Below are 20218 nucleotides of genomic sequence, written 5' to 3'. Positions count from 1 at the left end.
ACAGACCAAGCTCTTGATTTTGGAACTGGACTGCAGGGGCATGCATTGGTATTAGTGGATCTTCACATGGGCACAAAAGTTTGCATGTGCACATCAGTTTGCAGGATTGTTTTAGGTCAAGTCCACCCTGCAAGCTAAGTGTCATAACTATGAGCCCTTTTGCTGATATACTTTCGTCTTTGGGCAGGTGGTATAACTCTGCTGGCAAAAGAACCCTTTTTTGTAAGCATGTGTCTCTACTAGGCAGCTTTGCTGGTGTTGTTATAATAGACTTGGTAGTATAGAACTCTTAGTTTTGGATTTCAGCTAGCCCTTAGTTTCTGCAGCTGTCTCTGGGGTCCTGGTTCTATTTTGGTGTTACTCCTGCTGGTTTACACTTTCAGTTCCCTGAAGATCTAGGGGTTAGATTTTCTAAAATAGTCTCAAAAAGGGCTACATTTTCAAATGTGCTCAGCACATAACAGCTCAATGTAGCATCCAGGGGATGGTTTTCAAACAGGGGGACAACCAACATGCTGAGACGGTCTGGCCCTCTCAAGAATAGGAAAAAAATAAGCTGTACCTGAAGAGTGAATTTCTAGACAGTCATTTTTCACCATAGGTAACAATAACAAACATATATATATGACCTGGGTTAAACTTACAGCTCCAATGAAAGCATTTACTCTACCTCTTTATTGGTTTGTCAGAAAAAGGGATCTTAGGAGTGGCAGTAAAAGGGTACCCACAGAGCACCCTCACCTGTAGTGTAATGAGGGTGGGGTGAGAGGGGCACCAGCCTTGGGTGCCAACTTAGAGGGGGCAGCAGAATTGACCCAGGCCCCTAAGAGACTTTCCACAACACATGGAGCTCTGCATAACCCAGCCGGAGGGTCCCCAGAGAGCTCAGAACGCTGCCAGTCCATGCTGTTGAAGCAGCAGCAGTAGCAGTGACCATTCAAATGAGGAGTATCTGGGCAGGTAAGATTCCTCCCCTCCCCCCCGCCCCCCTCCTACCAACTGTTGGGGCTCAGTGTAAAATTCCTCTCCCACCACCCCCGGTGCTGAGAGAGCTTGTGTTGCCTCTGCTCCCCACCACCTGCATTTCAGGTTTGGAGCATGTGAATGAGGAGTGGGTGGGCAAAGCTTACTTCTTGGCAGCAAGCTCAAGAACAGGATGGAGTTAGTGTTCCTGAGCTGCTTGGCAGGGGTTGCACAGGAAGTCTGCAGCAAAGGTAGGCACTGAACCCAAGCCTCCTGAGTGTCCTGCCAGTACATCAGGCAGAAGACCTTCTTGCACTTGTGACCACCCAGCTTGGTTACTGAGATTCATTATTTTACTTAGTAATGAAATCACAAACCCCAAAACAACTCTGAAAGCTACAGAAAGCAGCAACCAACCATTCAGTAAAATGGGTTGCCTTTAACATGTTGCTTTTTTGCTCTAACTACTGCAGCAGCTCCCCCATCTATTTATTTCTTACTTGTGGAATAAAGGTATTGCCAAGACAGTGAAATTGTATTGTTTACCAACCTTTCAAGACATCTCTTATAAAAAGGGATGTCTATACTAGTGGGGGGCCCAGTGAGAATGCCTTCACTTAGACTTGGTCCTGGTTAACTCCATGTTTGGACACTTATTCAGGAATAAGAGTGCTTTGCATCTACCATCTCCTGCACACCAAGAGCCAGCATGACACTAGCCCCACATTGGCTGGCTCTATGCATTGCACACAGCGAACTGGGAAGGGACAGGCAGCACAGCAGTAGATAGGGCAGGGAGAAGAAAGCAGAGCAACAGATTGAGCAAGGGAAGGGGATTAGCACGGCACTTAGGGAAGGCACAAGGCTTAATTTGTTTCATACCTGTCAAAAGGGTTGGACCCCACTGCTGTAGACAATCCCTTTTATAAGACACGTATGCTGCCCCTATATGCCACTAGGTGACAGTACTGTATCGTAGACAGGGCTTGAATGTCTGGTAAACAATACAATCCCATTGTCCAGACAATCCTTTTATTTCACAATTAAGAGATAAGTCCATTTCACTGTGAGAAGACAAAAGCTTCTGAACCCTGTCCAACTATAACGCTTATTGTTTGCCAAGTTGTATTGTATCACAGGGTCTGCCATTACCACTTGATAGTATTGTTTGGCTTCTTCTTTCCTCTTTCATTCTCATTCCTTTCTTCCCAAAGAAATCTGACAGCTATTGTAATGGAATAGCGATGGGAAGCTGAGGCGAGTCGCATGATACCCTGTACTCTCAATAATACATTTAATTTTCCTGAGGAATTAAGGGCTTGATCCTGCAGAAGTACTCAAGTTCAGTGAGCGGCTGAGTTCAACGAAAGCTGAAGGTACGCAGCACTTGCAGGTTCCAAGCCAAAAGGCTCCACAGAACTAACTACCACTGATTGCATGTAATTAATACCCAAGTCAATTATTATTGCAGCCAAACAAGTTAGCTCAATCAACAGTTCCCAACAATTCAGAACAAAGCCTTTGTGTGAACTGAAATCTCAATACTCTGTTTATTTTGGGTCATGATGTACACAAATGTAATATGTTTTGAAAAGGGAGGATCGGTTTTAAATAACCAGTGATGTAAGCATGGGATCTGTTACAAAGCTGCTATTGATTTCAGTATTCCAGCTGAGAACGTCTGAATATTCCTCTGACTCACCAGGCCAGCTTGCCATGAGCATGGTGTGCATTAGGCATATCGGAAAGAAAGGTCAGAATGCATTTTACTTCAGCCTTTCATTTATGTCTGATCTGTGGAACTGACAGAGACAATCTGAATGTCATTTCTGGTTACAGCAAGAAAGGATTATCACATCCTCTATTCTGCATAGCATAAACCAAATCATTTCACCCAGTTACACCTGTATTGCACTTTCTACGATAGAAGAGGTTTCAAGCTAATATATCTTGCTATTTGGGAGAAAAGGGGTTATACTCTGGGATTTATTAGGGGATTATTCAAGAAGGAAAGAATTCATGTTTGAGGAAATTACAAGAGTAACCGCTTCATAGTTAAAGTAACAAGATGTTTCTAAAAAAACCCTAAAGCTGGCTCCTTCTAAGAACTGGGAAGGTGGGCAGGGGCCAAGACAGGCTTTGTAGGAAAAGTCTGAAGTCAGTTAACAAGGGGTTCCACAATCTACTCCTGGACTGAAGGAGCCATATCCTTCCATTACCAAGACCTAATGACCTAATGCCTAGAACCACAAAGAGAACTGATCACATAAAAACCAAAAAGCTAATGGCCGCCTTTTTGGACTTATGGAAAGAATATAGGGTACACTGAAGCTGTCAGACTAGAAGGTCTAGCCCAATGGTCCTTTCTGTATTCAACCATAAGAGCATTATGCTCAGATTCCCAGCTGAGGATATGTCACCTACATTGCAGTTAAATGGAAGTAGAGTTTGTATAGGCACACCTGAGCTAGTTTTAAATTAAGCTAGCATGGATATCAAAACCAGCAAAGTTGTGGCAGCCTGAGGTTTCATGCAAAAACCTGGTTAATACTCAGGTAGTTGGCCTGTGCTGACTTTACTGCAAGCAGTGCCTGAGTTAGCTAGTTTGAAGCTAGTTTGGGCATGCCTAGATATGATGCTTCTGCACTTTTGATTGCAATGTAAACCCATCTAATATTCAGTTTCAGCTCCCCACTGAGCCTAAGAGGCACAGGGGGGATTTGCCAAATGGTATACTTCCTTGCTTGTCAGGTAGATCCCGGTGGATATGGCCATTGGCAGCATGGGGCAAGTAAGGGCAGTGCAACACCTCAACTGGCTAGTTTGAAGCTAGTTTGGACATGTCTACATGCCTCCACCACAGCAAGCCCCTGCTGTGGCTGCTTGCCCCACTGCCACTACCTCATGCCTCAAGCTGGATCTGGCCCATGAGGAGTCCTGTGGTTCAGATTTGGCACAAGGCATGAAGTGAGAGTGACACTTCTACCTAGAAGATAGGGGACATATGAAGTTAACTGAAAACCACATAGGCTAGGTACAGACAATCAAAAAGCCCGAGGCTGAATCGATTCAGTCTTTGCAGGTTAGTCTAAACTGCATGGATTAAATTGAAACAGAAGTGAACAGACATTTACCTTTGATTCAGGCAATGCAGCCATATGCCTGCAGTGGCTTAGGCCAGAAGCCAGGGGGTGATAGAGCATGGCTCTCTGGCTGTGTGTTCAGTTCCTCTTCCTGCTGCCCCAAGGTCTCTGGGATTTGCAGTCCAATATTACAGAAGCAGGACTCTTCAAGGGTGTTCATCACTTTCTCTTCCTGCTTCCAGGTGCCTCTGGGAGTTGTAGTCCACAGTTGCAACCCGCAGTAAGTTTAAGCAGGGGAAGGGATTTAACCCCCCTCCCTGACCCCAGATTCCAGCCCGGGTGTGCCTGGGGTGGGGGAGTTCCCTCTTTCCCCCTGCTAGACTAGGCTGCATCCCCAGCCAGGCTTGCCCCCACGCATCCCTTGTTAGCCAGCCCTCACTGCTCCAGCTAGGGAGCAGAGGGGCAAGGCCAACCCTGCTCTCTGGAGCAGAAAGCACAGCCCAGCCCAGGGCTGCAAAGCATGCTGGGGGACTGTGCTTTAACTTGAACCAGGAAGGGGTCTGGGACAGAAGTTTCATAAACTGGTTTGACCCAAATCAGTTAAGTCTGATACTACATTCAACCAAGTTTATCTTAAAGCAGTTTTGGCCATTTTGAAACTGGTTTATGTGCACTGAGCTTTTGCTCTGTTACGAATATAAACCAGTTTCTGATCACCTAAACCCCTTTATGTGAACTTGTGCCCCTAGCCATATGCTCTCTTCTGGAACTGCTGATAAGAGAACCCTAATCCCATCTGCTCCCTTGTTTTAAGGCTTTATAGTAGTCTTTAATTACACAATTAGGCACTATTTGTTCTAATGGCCCCTTGCCTCACTGAGAGCACAGGAGGTACAGAAGGAGACAAGATGTGGTAATGGCACCATGCTGGAACATAACAGACTAGAGTCCTGTTCCTACCTCTGACTCAACTGTGTGATGTTGAACAAAACTCAATTATGATATGGTACATGATCAAGGGGACTGGATTAATGTTGCATGAGGCAACTTTAATTGTGGCACTAGATAACTTTTGAGCACTTGACTTTGGAAACTTCACATTCTGGAACACATTTTTTTTCTATGCAACAGCACTTAAGACTTTAAATAACCGTGAGAATACAAACAAAAGGGTCAAAGGCTTACCTAGAATTTTACTGTAGTAAAAGTCCCATTCTCCCCAGTAGCTTTGAAAAACATAGTCCTGGAGGTAGTAAGACACTATGTTTTTTATTCTTTCACCAAATGACAAGTTGTCAGTAAGTTCAGACAAGACTGCAGGTGCATACGAAGGCGGGGAGGGCATCTTTCCACAATGTCTCTCCACTGTTGAGGCTGGTGAGAACCGCAGAGAATACACAAAGGGAATTCCCAGTTTGACAGCAAGAAGGTCACCACAGAGAGTCACTGGGTCAGACAGAAGCAGGTCATACTTGCTCCTCTTCAGCTGTGCCATGAAGTCATGATTGCCTAGCACGCCATCACACATTTGTCTGTTTAAATCATGCCATTTCCTGACCTGCTTTCCCAGTTCCTTATAAAACCTCCAGAAAGTGAACGTAGTAGGTTTGTTATCCAGCCACAATCCTATTATTCCTTTGATCAAGGATTCAATGTGGTTCTTGGTAAAGGGTACAGAGTATATCTCAAACTTCTCAGCCGACTCAGCTTTGGGTTTGATAAAAAGAGAAGCATTCGACACAAGGATGGTGACATTGTGATCTCGTTTTATCAGTTCCTGTATAATGATCTTAATGTTTAACCAGTGACTGGCCTCTGTAGGCCAGATCAGCACATTTCCACAGGAGACAATTCCTATAAATGCGAACTGAAATGCTATAAGTTGGAGGTGCTTCTTGCATACAAGGTTTGTGGCTGCAATAGAAGCCATTGTGGGGTTTGTGATTCGGTAGGCAGGTATTTTCCACTCTTAACAAGATCCTATGGAATCACGCCTGGCCCAGAGCTCCTAAGGAGGAACAAGCTACTTCTCCAGACAAAGGGTATTGCATAAATATATAGTGTAGTTGATGACTCCACGAGTGCATATGCAACTAAGGCCTCTGCACTGAAAAAGAAAAGGATACAGCATTTTTTCTTTGTTTCACACTCTCCCTTCCACATTCACCCCTGTGCAAAAGGTTCTGCAGAAGCCCTAACTACTATTCAAGTCCTCAAAATAGTGCTTCTGTCTCAGTCCTACATGCAGGGATGTCATTTGCCCCTTTGGTTTTACTTGTCTACTTTATAATATCCTCTAAAAAAAACAAATTTATTATAGAAACAATGATAAGTATGGGATGTCTGAAGTTGCTTCCACATGGGTAGATATGTTAGGGAATGAATGATGCTTTACCTTCTGCTACTCTTCTCAAGTTTATCACACGTATTATCACAATTGGGGCCAACCTTTTTAGTTGATATGCCACAAATTAACCCTGTACCTTTCTTGAGTGCCACTTTAATTTCCGTCTTTAACCCAATCTGCTGCTTTCTGTTCTATACCCTGTACTCTCTGCCAGAACTCCCGCTCTGCTTTCTTCCCCCTGCCCTATCTGCTACTGTGCTGCCTGTCCCCTTCCTGATCTGTCATGTGTCACACACAAAGACTGCCTGTGCCATTTGTGACACTCGTGTCACAGGTTGGCCACCCTGTATTATCATGTCTTTCTTTAAAAAGTTAGCTTTTCTAATTATATTGCTCCTGTTACTGTAACTACCACACTTGGCATTTTATTTACACTAATGTTTGTGGTATTTATGGTGCCAACCTGACCTTTATGTTAACTTTTAATTTAATTTATTTTTTGGTCTGGGAATTTCCTCCTTTTTTGGAAGAAAAGGAAGCTGAGACACTCTTGACAGCCAACTGTCAGATGGCACTGTTACATATAGTATTAGGAGATCTGTTTGCCTGATGGCATGCTGAAGAGAGGTTTCTTGTCCTTGGGGAACCTGTGAAGTTGGATGCAGGATCATGCCAACAGAGCCAGGGGCCTTGTGTGGGAAGGGCTGGAGGTGCTAAATAAGGCCTTCTTAAATGGGAAGGTGGTCGAGGCCAATAACAGTTATCTATTCTAGGTCACAGAATCGTAGAAAATTGGGCTGGAAGGGACCTCAAGAGGTCATCTAGCCCAACCTCCTGCTCAAAGCAGGACCAGCCCCAACTATATCATCCCAACCAAGGTCTAGGCCAGGTCTTCAAAACCTCCAAGGATGGAGATGCCACAGCCTTTCTGGGTACCATGCTCCAGTGCTTTACTACCCTCCTAGTGAGTAAGCTTTTCCTAATACCTAACTTAAATTTCCCTTGCTGAGACCATTGCTCCTTCTTCCATTATCTGTCACCACTGAGAACAGTCTAGCTTCATCCTCTTTGGAACCACCCTTCAGGTAGTTGAAGGCTGCTATTAAATCCCCTCTCAGTCTTCTCTTCTCCAGACTAAATAAGCCCAGTTCCCCCAGTCTCTCCTCACAAGACATGTGCCCCAGCCCCCCTAACCATTTTCATTGCCCTCCACTAGACTCTCTCCAATTTGTCCACATCCTTTCTATTGTGGGGGGCCCAAACTGGACACACTACTCCAGATGTGACCTCACCAGTGCTGAATAGAGGGGAATAATCACTTCCCTCATTCAGCTGGCAAAGCTCCTACTAATGCAGCCCAGTATGCCATTAGCCTTCTTCATAACAGGGGTGCACTGTTGGCTCATATTCGGCATATTGTCCACTATAACACCTACGCATCCTAAGTGAAGGACATTTGCACTTGTCCTTACTGAACCCTCATGATATTTGTTTTGGCCCAATCCTCCAATTTGTCTAGGTCTCTCTGAATCCTAGCTCTACCCTCCAGTGTATCTACTAGGTCTGTTGGGGAGGCTTCCCCTGCCCTGGCTTCCTGCTCTGCGGAAGTTTGGCCCATGTAGCAAGAACAAGAGGCTGGAGTTTGCCCCTCCACTGAACCTTACTAGAATCAGCAAAACTGTGATGGGCTTGGCAGGAGCGCACTTTTCTTGTCTGGTGGAGGAACACAGGGAGAAGCTGGGATGAGAATGTTTAGTCCTCCCCAAAAATGAACAGCAACATCTGTGCTAAAAGGTCTCTACTCCCACAGCTGCCCTAACTCACACTCTTCCCTTTTAGCTACCTGAAGGACAGCTGGATATAAGAGATCCATCTCCACCCTACTCACTGAAAGGCTGACTATCTGGCAATACACCCAACATAGTTGTGCTCTACTGAATCTCACCCTTCTCAGCATCAGCAAACCCTTGTGAATACAGGCAGTCCTCGACTTACACCATTTCGAGTTGCAACGTTTCACAATTACAATGTTTATAAATTGACACCCTGTTTCAACTTTCTGATGTCCATTTCAACTTTACAACACTTGATCTGACACCAAGCCATGCCAGCAAATAAGTTTGCTGCGTCACTCATCTCCCTGGAGAACATCTGTCCAAACTTCCTTGGACACTTTCTTTAAGAAAGCAGACAAGACTCCAGAAAAACCTGTAGCCAGGACTCCTGAGAAGACTCCAGCCAAGAACCCTTCAAAAAATCCAACCAAGAGCCCTTCAAAAAGTCTAGCAAAGTCTCCTCAAAGATGTCCTTCCAAATCAACATGATTGCTATTTACAATATAAATACATTAATGGATATGTATTACTCATCTATAATTGATCAACTACAAAGTTCTGGAGTATTTTTGGTGAAAATAGTGTATCGGATCTTGGTTCGGTAACCAATCCCCCATTTATAACATTGTCTCCTATGGGAAAATCAGTTCCGAGTTACAACATTTCGACTTAAGATTCGGTTTTCAGGAACCAATTGTGTCATAAGTCTAAGGACTGCCTGTATAAATTCAAGTGTCTAACTTTAGGTGCTCAAATTTGGAAGGGTTGGCCTTTGTCAGAGTCAAGATTTTTTTCAACTGATAGCAATTCCCAAATCCTCGAATCTGAGGTAAATTAAGAGTTTGTTCCGAAAGAGTAAACTGTGTCCCAAGCCTAAGTCTTTCATGACTGTTGCCTTAATAAAAATGCCTAGGTCTTAAACTGAACAAGTAGTTTTTCAATTCCTACCAGTTAGGCAGGCATCTGGATCTTAACACCAAAAATGTAACATTGAGTCAACCCATGCATGAGTTTTCATTAGCTAATTTTACCAGCATGCACTAACTGTTCTGGGAGAGCTCTCCACATGGATACTCTGTTCTATAATAAAAGATGCTATATTCTGGAATAATAAGTGTGCTCACAAGCTACATGATTTACCATGGAAGAAGTGATTCTTACTCCAGAACAAAGTGTGCACATTATCCCTGTGGGGGGGTGGGGGGGGAGTTACAGGGAGCTATTCAGACCAATTTAGCCATGTAGGCAAGCCCATGCTTACAAGCTTTTCCCCATCTACCAAAAAAGCATGATTCTCAGGCTTCTGTCTTATACCAGATCCACACAAAGATATCCACAAGTACTAACACAGTTGCAAGATCAGGGTTTGGTTTACTTAACTGTTGTTATTATTATTATTCCTACTACTACCACTACTAGTATTTAGATTTAGATCCTACTGCTGTAAAAGCAATATAAAATTTATAATCAGTTAAACAAAACCTGAGAGACAAATTCCTCATAGCAAAATGCAAAATCATGAAAATATTTCTTACCGAGCACGACCTCCTAATAGAGACAGATATACTTAGACATTTTTTTCTTCATAGTAAAATGCAGTTTGCCACGCCAACATACAGTATTCCCCATCGCATGCTCTCTCCTGTTGCTACCTACTTGATCTTTCCCCTGGTGAGAGCGCTTGTGTATGAAGCAAAGAGAGCTTAAATAAGCTCCACTTGGAACAGAGCTCTTAAATGGATAGAGAGTAATACGATATGGAACCATCACATGCTTCAATGGGGTTATTTATCACCATGTTATGCTCCGTTGACTAAATGGTCAAGATTAACTCCATGGGTGGGAACATTGTCATTGTATTACAGGTGTTTGTCAAAGCCAAGGGCTCAGTTGCCAGTACCAGAGCTAGGTTTTCAGAAGAGCCCAGTTCAATTTAGACACTTAAAACAGTGCCAGATTCTCAAATGGGCATGGCTGCTATGGCTCCCATCAAGACTCATGAAAATTTTCTGGGTGCTGAGACTTTTTAAAACACTGGGCATTTCATTCAGGTGTCTAAACAAGAATTGCGATCTTCAGAAAATCTGACCCTTAAATAATAGCTTCATTTTCCATGCATTCAGTAGTTCCCAAGACAGTCAAGAGAGACACCGCTACTGTTCATATTTTACAATTTACAGAAAAACTGAACAATATCTCACAGCTCCCACTGACTTTGTTGGCAGCCCCTGGGTCCTCAGTACTTTTGAAAATCAAAATGTTTATGAATCAACCTAGGCAGGAATCTAGCTGCATATCCCCAGTTTTTAAAATGTTGTCCTTAGTGTATCATATATCAATCTCAACTTTTTTTTAAGCCTCAGAGTATTGGGGTAATTCTATCATTAAAGCAGGCCAGTAAAGTGATCATGGGGCAAGATTTTCAACATTATTTTAGTTTTTAATCTATGCAGGTTTTTCAAGTATAACCTAAGCTTTTAAAAGGATAGTTATACCAGTACACTCTTCATATAGATTAGCAATTCTCAACAAGGGTGCCTTGAGTTCTTTTCAGGGGTGCTATGCAATGTTAGCACTGTTAGGTATGCAAACATGATCATAAGATAAAGAGAGGGTGTGTCCCCACAAGCGGGAACGTTCCTCAGGGACAACTAGCGGTGGCACCAATATGTTCCCCAGGACATATTCCACATATTGGTGCCACCGCTAGTTGTCCCTGGGGAACGCACCTGCATGCCCATTTTGGCATGTGTTAAGTTGCCCTGGGATGGGGTAGGGGAGACTGGGACCAGCACCTGGCCTGGCCCCAGCAGCCTGACCTGGGGGCCTCTCAGGGCTGCAACAGCGGTGATCCAGGCACGCAGAGCCTGGGCAGCAGCCAGAGCATGACTCTGGCTGACCAGGCTCCAGTTCTGGACAGCGCAAACTGCTGCCATATGCGCCACCCCACTTTTCTCTGGCATGGGGTTTTTTTACACCAGGATCTCCCAGTGTCAAAAAACCCCACTGCACTGCAAATTAGCAGTGTGGCAAATGCCTGCATGTGCAATGCTTGTGGTTTGCCATGCTGTAGACTGGTCTGTAGTGCCACAAACTGCAAGTGCACACTCGTTTAGATGCACCCAGAGATTTCAAATAGGAAACCATGATGTTAAAAGCATTCTGACCTGCTGTGGGAATTTTAAGTTCTCTGCAACAGGAAACTTGTCCTTTTATTTTTTTGATAGTCAAAAAACAAGTTAGAACTAAAAGTGGGTGCCTTAAGTCTAAAGAGGTGTGCCTTGAGTCCAAAAAGTTTGAGAACAGCTGATATAGACACTTATATTCTGGAATCATGGTGTCTTCTGAGGTTAGTTTTGTTTGCTTCAAGTAAAGCTAAAGTGAGAAAAAGCCTTCTTGGATGTTAGGAAGAGTTTCCACATAAGAAACAGCATCTGTTTCAGTGTACCTGGTAAACCTTTCCTAGGTAGACAAGTCCCAAGAGAATTAGAAGCATAAACCCTTCTCACAATCAGTGTTGTATTACTAAATCCTTTAGGTGCTTTTGAAATTCTCCATTATAATAAATATCTCTCTGGAAAAGTAGAGCTGCTTCTAATAGACCTAAAAGGTTTTGAATTCCAATATTCTTAATGATCACACCTTAAAGGTGCTAATCAAGTTTCTCCTAATCCAAAAAGATGAAAAAAGATCTTTTAAGAGGATCAGTGGATGAAGTTTAGTTTAGTCTTGGTCAGCAAACAAAAAAAAAGAAAAGCGGATTTCAAAGCTGTCATGTTTCTGTGGATATCAGACCTGTTTCACAGTTCTAGTGTTACAAGGTTTAAATATCATAGAAATCTATATATTCCCAACTGCGTTTAGCAGCTACAGGTTGTTCAGGGTCATAAAAAAGTTAGGACATTCAGAGTTATGTTTCCCACACCAACCTATGAACCTGGAGCCCAAGCTAAATTTTTAAAGTGGAGGCTTAAGTTCTGAACTGGGGTTTTCCTCCATCTGACCTTTCTGTTTTATTCCCCAAAATAGTTTTATGTCATCAAAAGCTGAAAAGATTCTGAACAACTGGAAAAAAAAATCTTCAGCCAGCATTACTGCCAAAAAACGTTGAAGTTTTCCTTTAATTATTCAGGAAAAGCAGCTTCTGGACTGAAGATAGCTAGGTGAAATATAAGTTCCATGATAATCTTTTCATTGAGGAAATGATCAGATAAAGAAACCAAAGATCTATAATTTAAATGCTCATTGACTTCTAACGACGAGCACCGGTAATTGCTTAAGCCCATAAAATTTGCCTCAAATTGAAATATCTGCAGTGGCATGTGTGTTACTGTGCAATAAAATGCAAGATTATGCTCTTATGCTAATAGGTGGAAGTCATGCCCAGTCTAGGGTGCTGTCTAACCTGGAAATTTGTCATAACTTCCGCAACTGCTGGCCCGCCACTGGTGTATGTGAACCAGCGCAAAACTCCTGGTACTTGTTGTGCGGGCCAGCTCCTGATCCCATCCTCGCCACGTGTGAGCCGGGCCTGTCTTTGCGCACACGGACTGTGGCCAGCAGCCCGGGCACGTGGGGCCGGAGAAAACCGTGGGGCGGTAAGGTACGCACGAGCTAGAATCAGTTACGGAGGCGTAATGGTTGATTGAAAAGATTATTTACTTACACCCCAGGTGGTCGCGGTGTAGGCTGGACAGCTTTCCAGGCGCAGCTCCGCTTGAATCCTCGTTGGAGGACTGACAAACTCGGTTCTTTGACCCCGGAGTGGTTTAGGCTCCGCGGGTTTGGCAATTCTTTCCTCACGGAGTGGCTGAATCTCCGTGGGTTCTGTTCGGTTCCCAGGTCCCCCGGAGCTGTTAAGACTCCGTGGGTTCGAAAATTGTGTATATAGGATAGGGATACGTCTAGGATTGCGCTCGGTGACGGGGAGAGGCTAGAAGCTAAACAGACCTCCGTTGCCTGCTTAAGAAAGGTGCGTTGGGTCCGCAAGGGTCCACATCGCTTGGAGACCTTCACACAGCGAGAAGTCTCCTCCTCCTGGTGAGTTCTGTATCTCTCCAGGTTTCCTCTCTCTCCGACTTGGGCGGAAACTACCCAAGCCTTTTGTACGGCTAGCAAGCCAATAGCTAGCTGCCACGTATGCCTACATTTAGAACCGTCCAATAATGTGGCACAAATCTAAATACAAATGGCGGGAACTCCTTTGCACCGTGCATCACTATGATGCAAAAGAAATGCACCATGCAAAGAAGGCTACAAATGGTGGGAAATACTCTTTTGCACGCGGGTTCTCCTATTGCAGCAGAAAACTCTACCGTGCAAAAAAGCTGCATTTTGGTGGGAACATAATTTAGCGGTGCCGAAGCACTCAAAAACAAAAAACCACAACTTTGGGTTGTGACACTTGCCAGACTTGTATTGGTAGAGCTATGCTTCGTGTGCAGCATGAAACCTCACACCAGCAACCTATTCCAAATTGTATAAGAATATGAGATGGCAAATACCATTGTGCGTGTGAATTACAGGACTTCAAGGAAGTTATGCTGATGCTCAACAGCCAAGGAGCTAGCCCTCTCCTTTCATACTCTGAGGGCATGTCCAAACAGATGTGCACATGCAGTGTGCGGTGTCGCACAATGCATGCACTGCACACGCAGGTGGTCCCCGCACAGCTCATTTGCAGTGCAGGCGGGGAGGGGGGAGTAGATATCAGGAGATCCTGGTGTCAGAAAGCCCTACACCTAAAAAAAAAGCAGGGCGGCACACATGGCAGCAGCACACGCCACCTGAAACCCAAGCCCGGTCAGCTGGAGCCACACTCCAGCTGCCAGCCAAGCTCCGTGCTGCAGGACTGCTGTGGCTGCAGCCCCCAGAGGCCCCCAGGTAAGGTGCTGGTCCTGGCCTCCCCTAGTCCACCCAGGGCAACATGGTACGCACCACAGCATGCATGCATGGGGGTTCCCCAGGGACAAATAGCAGCGGTACATATTGTGCCACTGCTGTTTGTCCCTGGGGAAACGTACATTCCCACTTTTGGGGCGTGCCCTGAGATGTTACTTTCAGAAAAATCTCTCACAGGTTAACTCAATGGCATTTCTCCAAGTTTTATTTGTTTAAAATCAAATTTTCACTAGTTCTTTTTATTGCCATTCTGGCGCTGTGGAGAAATCTTTACGTGCAAGTGCACAGACACTGGTGTTGCTCGCATCGGGGATCTTGCCAATCTGCAATGGAAAAACAAACAACAATAAAAGAAATGGGTGCAATTCTCTCTGCCTTGTAATAGGTGTTCCTCTTCAACCACCAGGTGGAACCACTTAGGGCAGGGGGGATGTTTGGGTAGGTCTACTGTGAGATACCTTGGCTGAGACTTTTAAACTGTCAACTCACAGCTGTGCCTAAAATTAACATGGCTTAGGTATCCAAATCCCCTAAGCAGCTCTGAAACCCTCATTCCACATATCTGCAAATGCTGAGATTAGATGGGCAAATTTCATGGATTCACTCTATGAAAGTGGCTACCAAACCTGTTGTGATTTGTTTATGGGACTGGTTACAGGAAAATGCTCGTGCTTTCCAGGACCTATGAATGAATGTTTCTTCTTCTAACTGATCTGTATTTGACAAAACTCTCAAACTGCCCATTTTGAATAAATAAATAAATAAATAAATGATCTACTGAGGAACTAGAAAAGGATAAAGTACTGGTAGGGAAATACCAGCTAACTGGTATAATTCAGGTCATTCCAAAGGCAGGAAAAATTGGCTCTTCAGAAATAAATCAACCATAATAATAATGACTAATATACATCATTTTTAAGTGGGCAAAAGGGAAGAGGTTGATATCATATATTTGGACTTTAAAAAAGCCTTTGACCTGGTGTCCCACAATGTCCTCATGGACAAGCTGAGCAACGGCGGCCTAGACTATTCCACAGTCCGATGGCGGGGAACTGGCTCCGAGGTCGGACCCAGAGAGTATGGAACTGAATGAACATGGCACTCAGGGACTAGTGGTGTCCCCCAAGGCTCTGTTCTTGGACTTGTACTCTTTAACATCTTTATAAATGATCTGGACACGTGTGTCAGAAGTGGACTGGCTAAGTTCACTGATGACACCGAACTTTGGTGAAGAGTATCCACAGTTAAGGACAGGCTGGTGATCCGGGCCAACCTCGATAGGCTTGCAAGGTGGGCAGATGAAAACCTGATGGCATTCAATGCAGAGAAATGCAAGGTGCTCCACCTCAGGGAAAAAAGCCCGCATTACACTTATAGGCTCGGCAGCGCTATGCTCACTAACACCATGACCGAAAGAGACGTAGGGGTCATGATTGACCACAAGATGAACATGAGCCACCAGGGCAATACCACAGCTGGCAAAGTGAACAAAACTCTGGTTTGCATCTACCAATCCATCTTGAGCAAGACCCAAGATGTCATCCTCCCACTGTATTCGGCCTTGGTGAGGTCACAGCTAGAGTGCTGCATCCAATTTTGGGCTCTACAATGTAGGAAGGATGTAGAGAAGGTTGAAAGAGTCCAGAGAAGAGCCACGTGCATGATCAGAGGGCAGGAAAATGGTCCTTATGAAGAGAAGCTGCGAGCTATGGGACTCTTCAGCCTGGAGAAGAAAAGGCTCAGGGGTGACTTGGTGGCAGCCTATAAGTACATAAGGGGTGTGCATCAGGATCTGGGAAAATGCCTGTTCACCAGAGCGCCCAAGGGATGACAAGGTCCAATGGTCACAAACTCCTGCAAAACCGGTTTAGTCTGAAATAAGGAAAAACTTCTTTACTGTCTGAGCCCCCAAGGCCTGGAACAGATCCCCCCCAGAGGTGGTGCAAGCCCCTACTGTGGACACTTTTAATAAACATGTGGACGCTTATCTTGCTGGGATCCTTTAACCCTAGCTGACTTCCTGTTCCTTGGGCAGGGAGCTGGACCTGATCTTATGAGATCCCTTCCAGCCCTGAAGTCTATGAAATCTTGAAAGCAATTAAGTAATTGGATACATTTATTTTATTTCTATTTCTAATTTAGTACTAATTTCAGAAAAAATAACGCTATTGCCTAATGCCACTGAGCTCATTAGGTTTGTACAGCAGTTGCTTTTTTCACCATTTAAAGCACTTTATTGCCATGACTTAACAGAAGTAGATGGCTTTACAGCACTTTAAAAATGGGTACAGCACTTTAAATTAACCCTTGTTAAATGAGGTATTAAATTTGAAGCACTGTATTTTACAGCACTTTAGCAACCAACAGCACTTGAAATAACTTCTGTATGCTGGTCAAATTTCTCACCAGTGGAGAAGCCCCAGGAGGCTGCGGAGCACTCCCTGCCTCGTAGCCTAGAAAGTGCACGGAGGCTCCAAGGGCCTTCCCCCCCCCCCCCCCCCCCCCCTCCCTCCCCTTTTTTTATATAACACCCCCCCAACACCATACTTCTGTCATATTTAAAAGCACTATAACTTTATAGTGCTATAAAAAGTGGTCTAAATTACAGTGCTGTAAAATGTGCATAATGTGCATGGAGCACTTCTGCACACACCCATAAATAATCCTAACATAACCAATCCCCACTTTGCCAACATTTAAGGAAACTCAGTCTATTATTTAGGCCTCAGTTAAAAATTCTATCAGAATGCAGAGGGCTTGGCAATACAGTCCAAAGATTTTATTAACTCGACCTCTTTCAGACAACTGGGGAGCCCCAAAACCCTGCCCTATTTCCAATCTCCCGATCAAGGGACAAGAGACAAGAGTTCATCACCTACCAAACTCATGCACTTGGTAGCTAGGACCTTTAGCCTTATAGGCCTTTAAGGACCTAAATCAGCATTTTGGCTTGCACCTAGAAGCCAGTCAAGTTGTGAAGAACCATTATAACTTAATGCCCTCAACCCTGCCATGCCAGCTTACTGCCTTTACACACAGCTGAGACTAATGAGTGTCACCAGACTAAGTAGCATTTCTAACTTATCATGAGCCTTTTGATATTTTATGTTCAGCCTAAAGCCACAGTTCCTGCTGTCAAATGATTAGATGAGAATCTCTATTTGTATGTATTTCTTTATTTATTTTAATTTCCAGCATGGTAGCAGCTAAAAAAAACCTGAAAACAAAATCCATGACAGGTACTAGAAATCCCTGAAAGCAAAATCAAAAGAACCTTATATTTATTATTACTTTCAAATCTTGAATTTGCATTGCTGCATTCTGCTTCCATACAGTACATTATAACAATCCACTTACACCTGCTGGGTACCTGGCCCCTTACAAGCATATCTACACACCACTGTTACTGCCTCAGGCAGTGACTTGCCTAAAGCAGTTGGGCAGGGGGGTCTGCTTACTTCTCCAGGCTGAAGAAAAGCAAGGAGGAGGCCATGATGTGCCTGAGGGACGGAGAGGGAGCGGAGCACTGGATGAAGGATGGCATGCTAGCAATGGTGGCTGCCTTCTACCAGGAGCTCTATGCCAAGAGGCCGGTGGACCTGGAGGCCATGCAGCTGTGCCTGTAAAGCCTCACCCAGACCCTCGGGGAGGCTGAACAGCAGCAGCTGGAGGAGGACTGGACACTGGTGGAACACGAGAGGACCCTCCGGAGTTTCAAAAATGGTAGGACTCCTGGGTCGGACAGCCTGCCCGCCCAAGGAATTTTACCTGACCTTCTGGGACCTGGTAGGCCCGGACCTGCTGGAGCTCTTTCGAGAGCGTCTGTGGGAGGGCCAGCTGGGTACAGGGATAGACCTGGCAGAGAGACACTTAGCACAGGATCTTCCAACCCCCCCACCACAGCGGGGAAACAGCCTGTGACAGCGAAGAGGATACAGAGATGACTGGATCTGAGGACAGCTGTACCGACATCAACAACAGCAGCAAGTCCTCCAGCAGGAGCCAGAGCAACAGCGACATGGACAAGGGATGATCTAAGTTTGTGATCCCGTCATCGGAGTGGGGATAAAGGGAGCCTGGTTTGAGAGACCAGCGGACTTGTACGTGGGTGCACGGGTGCGAATATTGTAATGCTTTTGGGTGGCCAGCAGGCCTTTGTACGGGTGCGGATTTTGTGACAGGTTTATGGTTTTCCCTTTGGTGTATGACTAGGAGTGTAGATATAAATATATTTATTTATATCCATATAAATATGGATTTATATATAAATATATTTATATCCATATATAAATTTTATGTATATATAGAGATATATTTTTCTAATAAACCCCACCAATAGGCTCAGGCCTCACTGGCCTGTGCATTAATTTGCATATGGCTGAGGAACAGGTATTCAACCCTTTAATGGAGTAGGTTCATAGCACAGAAATAATGGAAGTCTCCAAAGAAGATAGCAGCATAGTTCCTCCCAAAATGATCCTGGTATGTTGGTTCAATACTCCCTCTAGCAAGGTTACCTGTTCACTTACAGATTCTCTCATCTACATCCTGACCACATCCAACTATTCCTGTGAGATCCCAACAACCCCTGATACCAACAGTAGATGTCAGCATCTAGATTCTGTACCTCTTGATTTTTTTCAGATTCAGACTAGATGTCTTTCAGCAGAATATGCTTTAGTCAAACCCAATTTACACATTAACCAAATATAAGGTAGTGGACTCAAAAGGTACATCCCTATGAGCACACACGTGCAGTTTATAGTGCCTCAAAGCTGTCTGAGGGACCACATACCACATGGGGTACCTATGCATTGTACTGCTAGTTTGCAGGGCAGCAGTTTTGGGGTTTTTGTTTTTTTTACACTGAGAGATCCTGGTATCAAAAAAAAAAATCTGCTGAAAAAAGTGGCATGGTGCACATGGCAACAGTATGCACTACCAGAAACCAGAGCCTGGCAAGCCAGAGCCACACTCTGGCTGCTGGCCAGGCTCTGAGAGACTGGCTTGGCACCACTGCTGCCCCAGGAGGCCCCTAGGACTCTAAATAAGGCTGCTGAGGCCAGCATAGATGCTGGCCCCAGTCTCCCCTGTAGATACAGGTACTAGAAAAACAGGACATTAACTAATGCGCTATACCTCACATATAGACACTGACTGGGAACAAATTGCTCCTGGTGAATCTAGGCAGCAGGGGGTCAAAGGGGATGGGGAGAGCTGTCCTGGCTCAGTGGGGTGCTGTCTTCCAGCCAAGTGGAGATTGGGACGCATCCCAGCTACCAGGCATCTGCCTCCCAGCCACATGGAGATCCTGATCTCCACGTGATCAGGACAGCTCTTCCAGCCACATGGAGATTGGGAAAGGTCCCAATCTCCACATGGCTGGGAGGCAGCTTCCCAGCAACTGGGACAGTTCTCCCCCACCCTGTGGAGATCCAGGCCAGACCCCAGGGGCCCTGCCAGCCCAGGTCTGGCACCTGGAGAAACCTGGACCTCCCCCTGGCTGCTGCAGGGGGGCACAGCAAGGCAGGTGCCCTTGAATTTTCTGTTCAGAAAATTCAGGCATGTTAATTGCACACGTAGATACACCCATACAGGGATATCCGGGTTAAGTTTAATGGTCCACCGTACCCAAGAGGTACAATAAAACATGGTCTAAAGGCCATTCTGGCCTTAAAAAGTCAGTGAAGCTACAAATTCATAGACATTAGGGCTAGAAGGGACCTCAGAAGATCATCAAGTCCAGTCCCCTGCCCCAGGGGCAGGAAGTCAGCTGTGATCATAGGATCCCAGCAAGATAAACATCTAGATTTCTTGAAGGCGTTCAAAGTAGGTGCTTGAACCACCTCCAGTGGCAGGCTTTTCCAGACCTTGGGGGGTCAGACAGTAAAGAAGTTCTCCCTTATGTCCAGTCTGAAACGGTTTTGGAGGAGTTTATAACCGCTCGACCTTGTCATCCCTTGGGGCGCTCTGGTGAACAGACATTCCCCCAGATGCTGGTGAACACCCCTTATAAACTTATAGGTGGCCATCAGATCACCCCTGAGCCTGCACTTTTCTAGGCTGAAGAGTCCCATAACTCTCAGCCT

General features: G+C 45.0%; 2 protein-coding genes across 5 annotated transcripts in view; both read right to left on the bottom strand.

Moving 5' to 3' along the window:
• Nucleotides 1–9906, bottom strand: part of LOC102375964 (UDP-glucuronosyltransferase 2A1) — a 62235-nt gene extending 52329 nt beyond the window's left edge. The window contains exons 1-3 of one of the 4 annotated variants that reach the window (XM_014521740.2): nt 9764–9906; nt 5232–6153; nt 2643–2644 (exon numbers count right to left, since the gene is read on the bottom strand). In XM_014521740.2, coding sequence (XP_014377226.2) covers nt 2643–2644; nt 5232–5976 — 747 coding nt within the window. In that variant the 5' untranslated portion in view covers nt 5977–6153; nt 9764–9906. The remainder of the gene's footprint in view (nt 1–2642; nt 2645–5231; nt 6154–9763) is intronic. The other 3 variants (XM_025208739.1, XM_025208740.1, XM_025208741.1) reach the window with 3 other exon arrangements.
• Nucleotides 9907–14330: 4424 nt separating this feature from the next.
• LOC102380657 overlaps nt 14331–20218 on the bottom strand; it is a 19602-nt gene continuing 13714 nt past the window's right edge. The window contains exon 6 of the mRNA XM_006027528.2: nt 14331–14452. Coding sequence (XP_006027590.1) covers nt 14359–14452 — 94 coding nt within the window. The 3' untranslated portion in view covers nt 14331–14358. The remainder of the gene's footprint in view (nt 14453–20218) is intronic.

The sequence above is a fragment of the Alligator sinensis genome, unplaced genomic scaffold (genome assembly GCF_000455745.1).
Source record: "Alligator sinensis unplaced genomic scaffold, ASM45574v1 scaffold320_1, whole genome shotgun sequence".
In the NCBI taxonomy this organism is placed as follows: Eukaryota; Metazoa; Chordata; order Crocodylia; family Alligatoridae; genus Alligator; species Alligator sinensis.
This window is presented reverse-complemented; position numbering and strand designations above follow the sequence as displayed.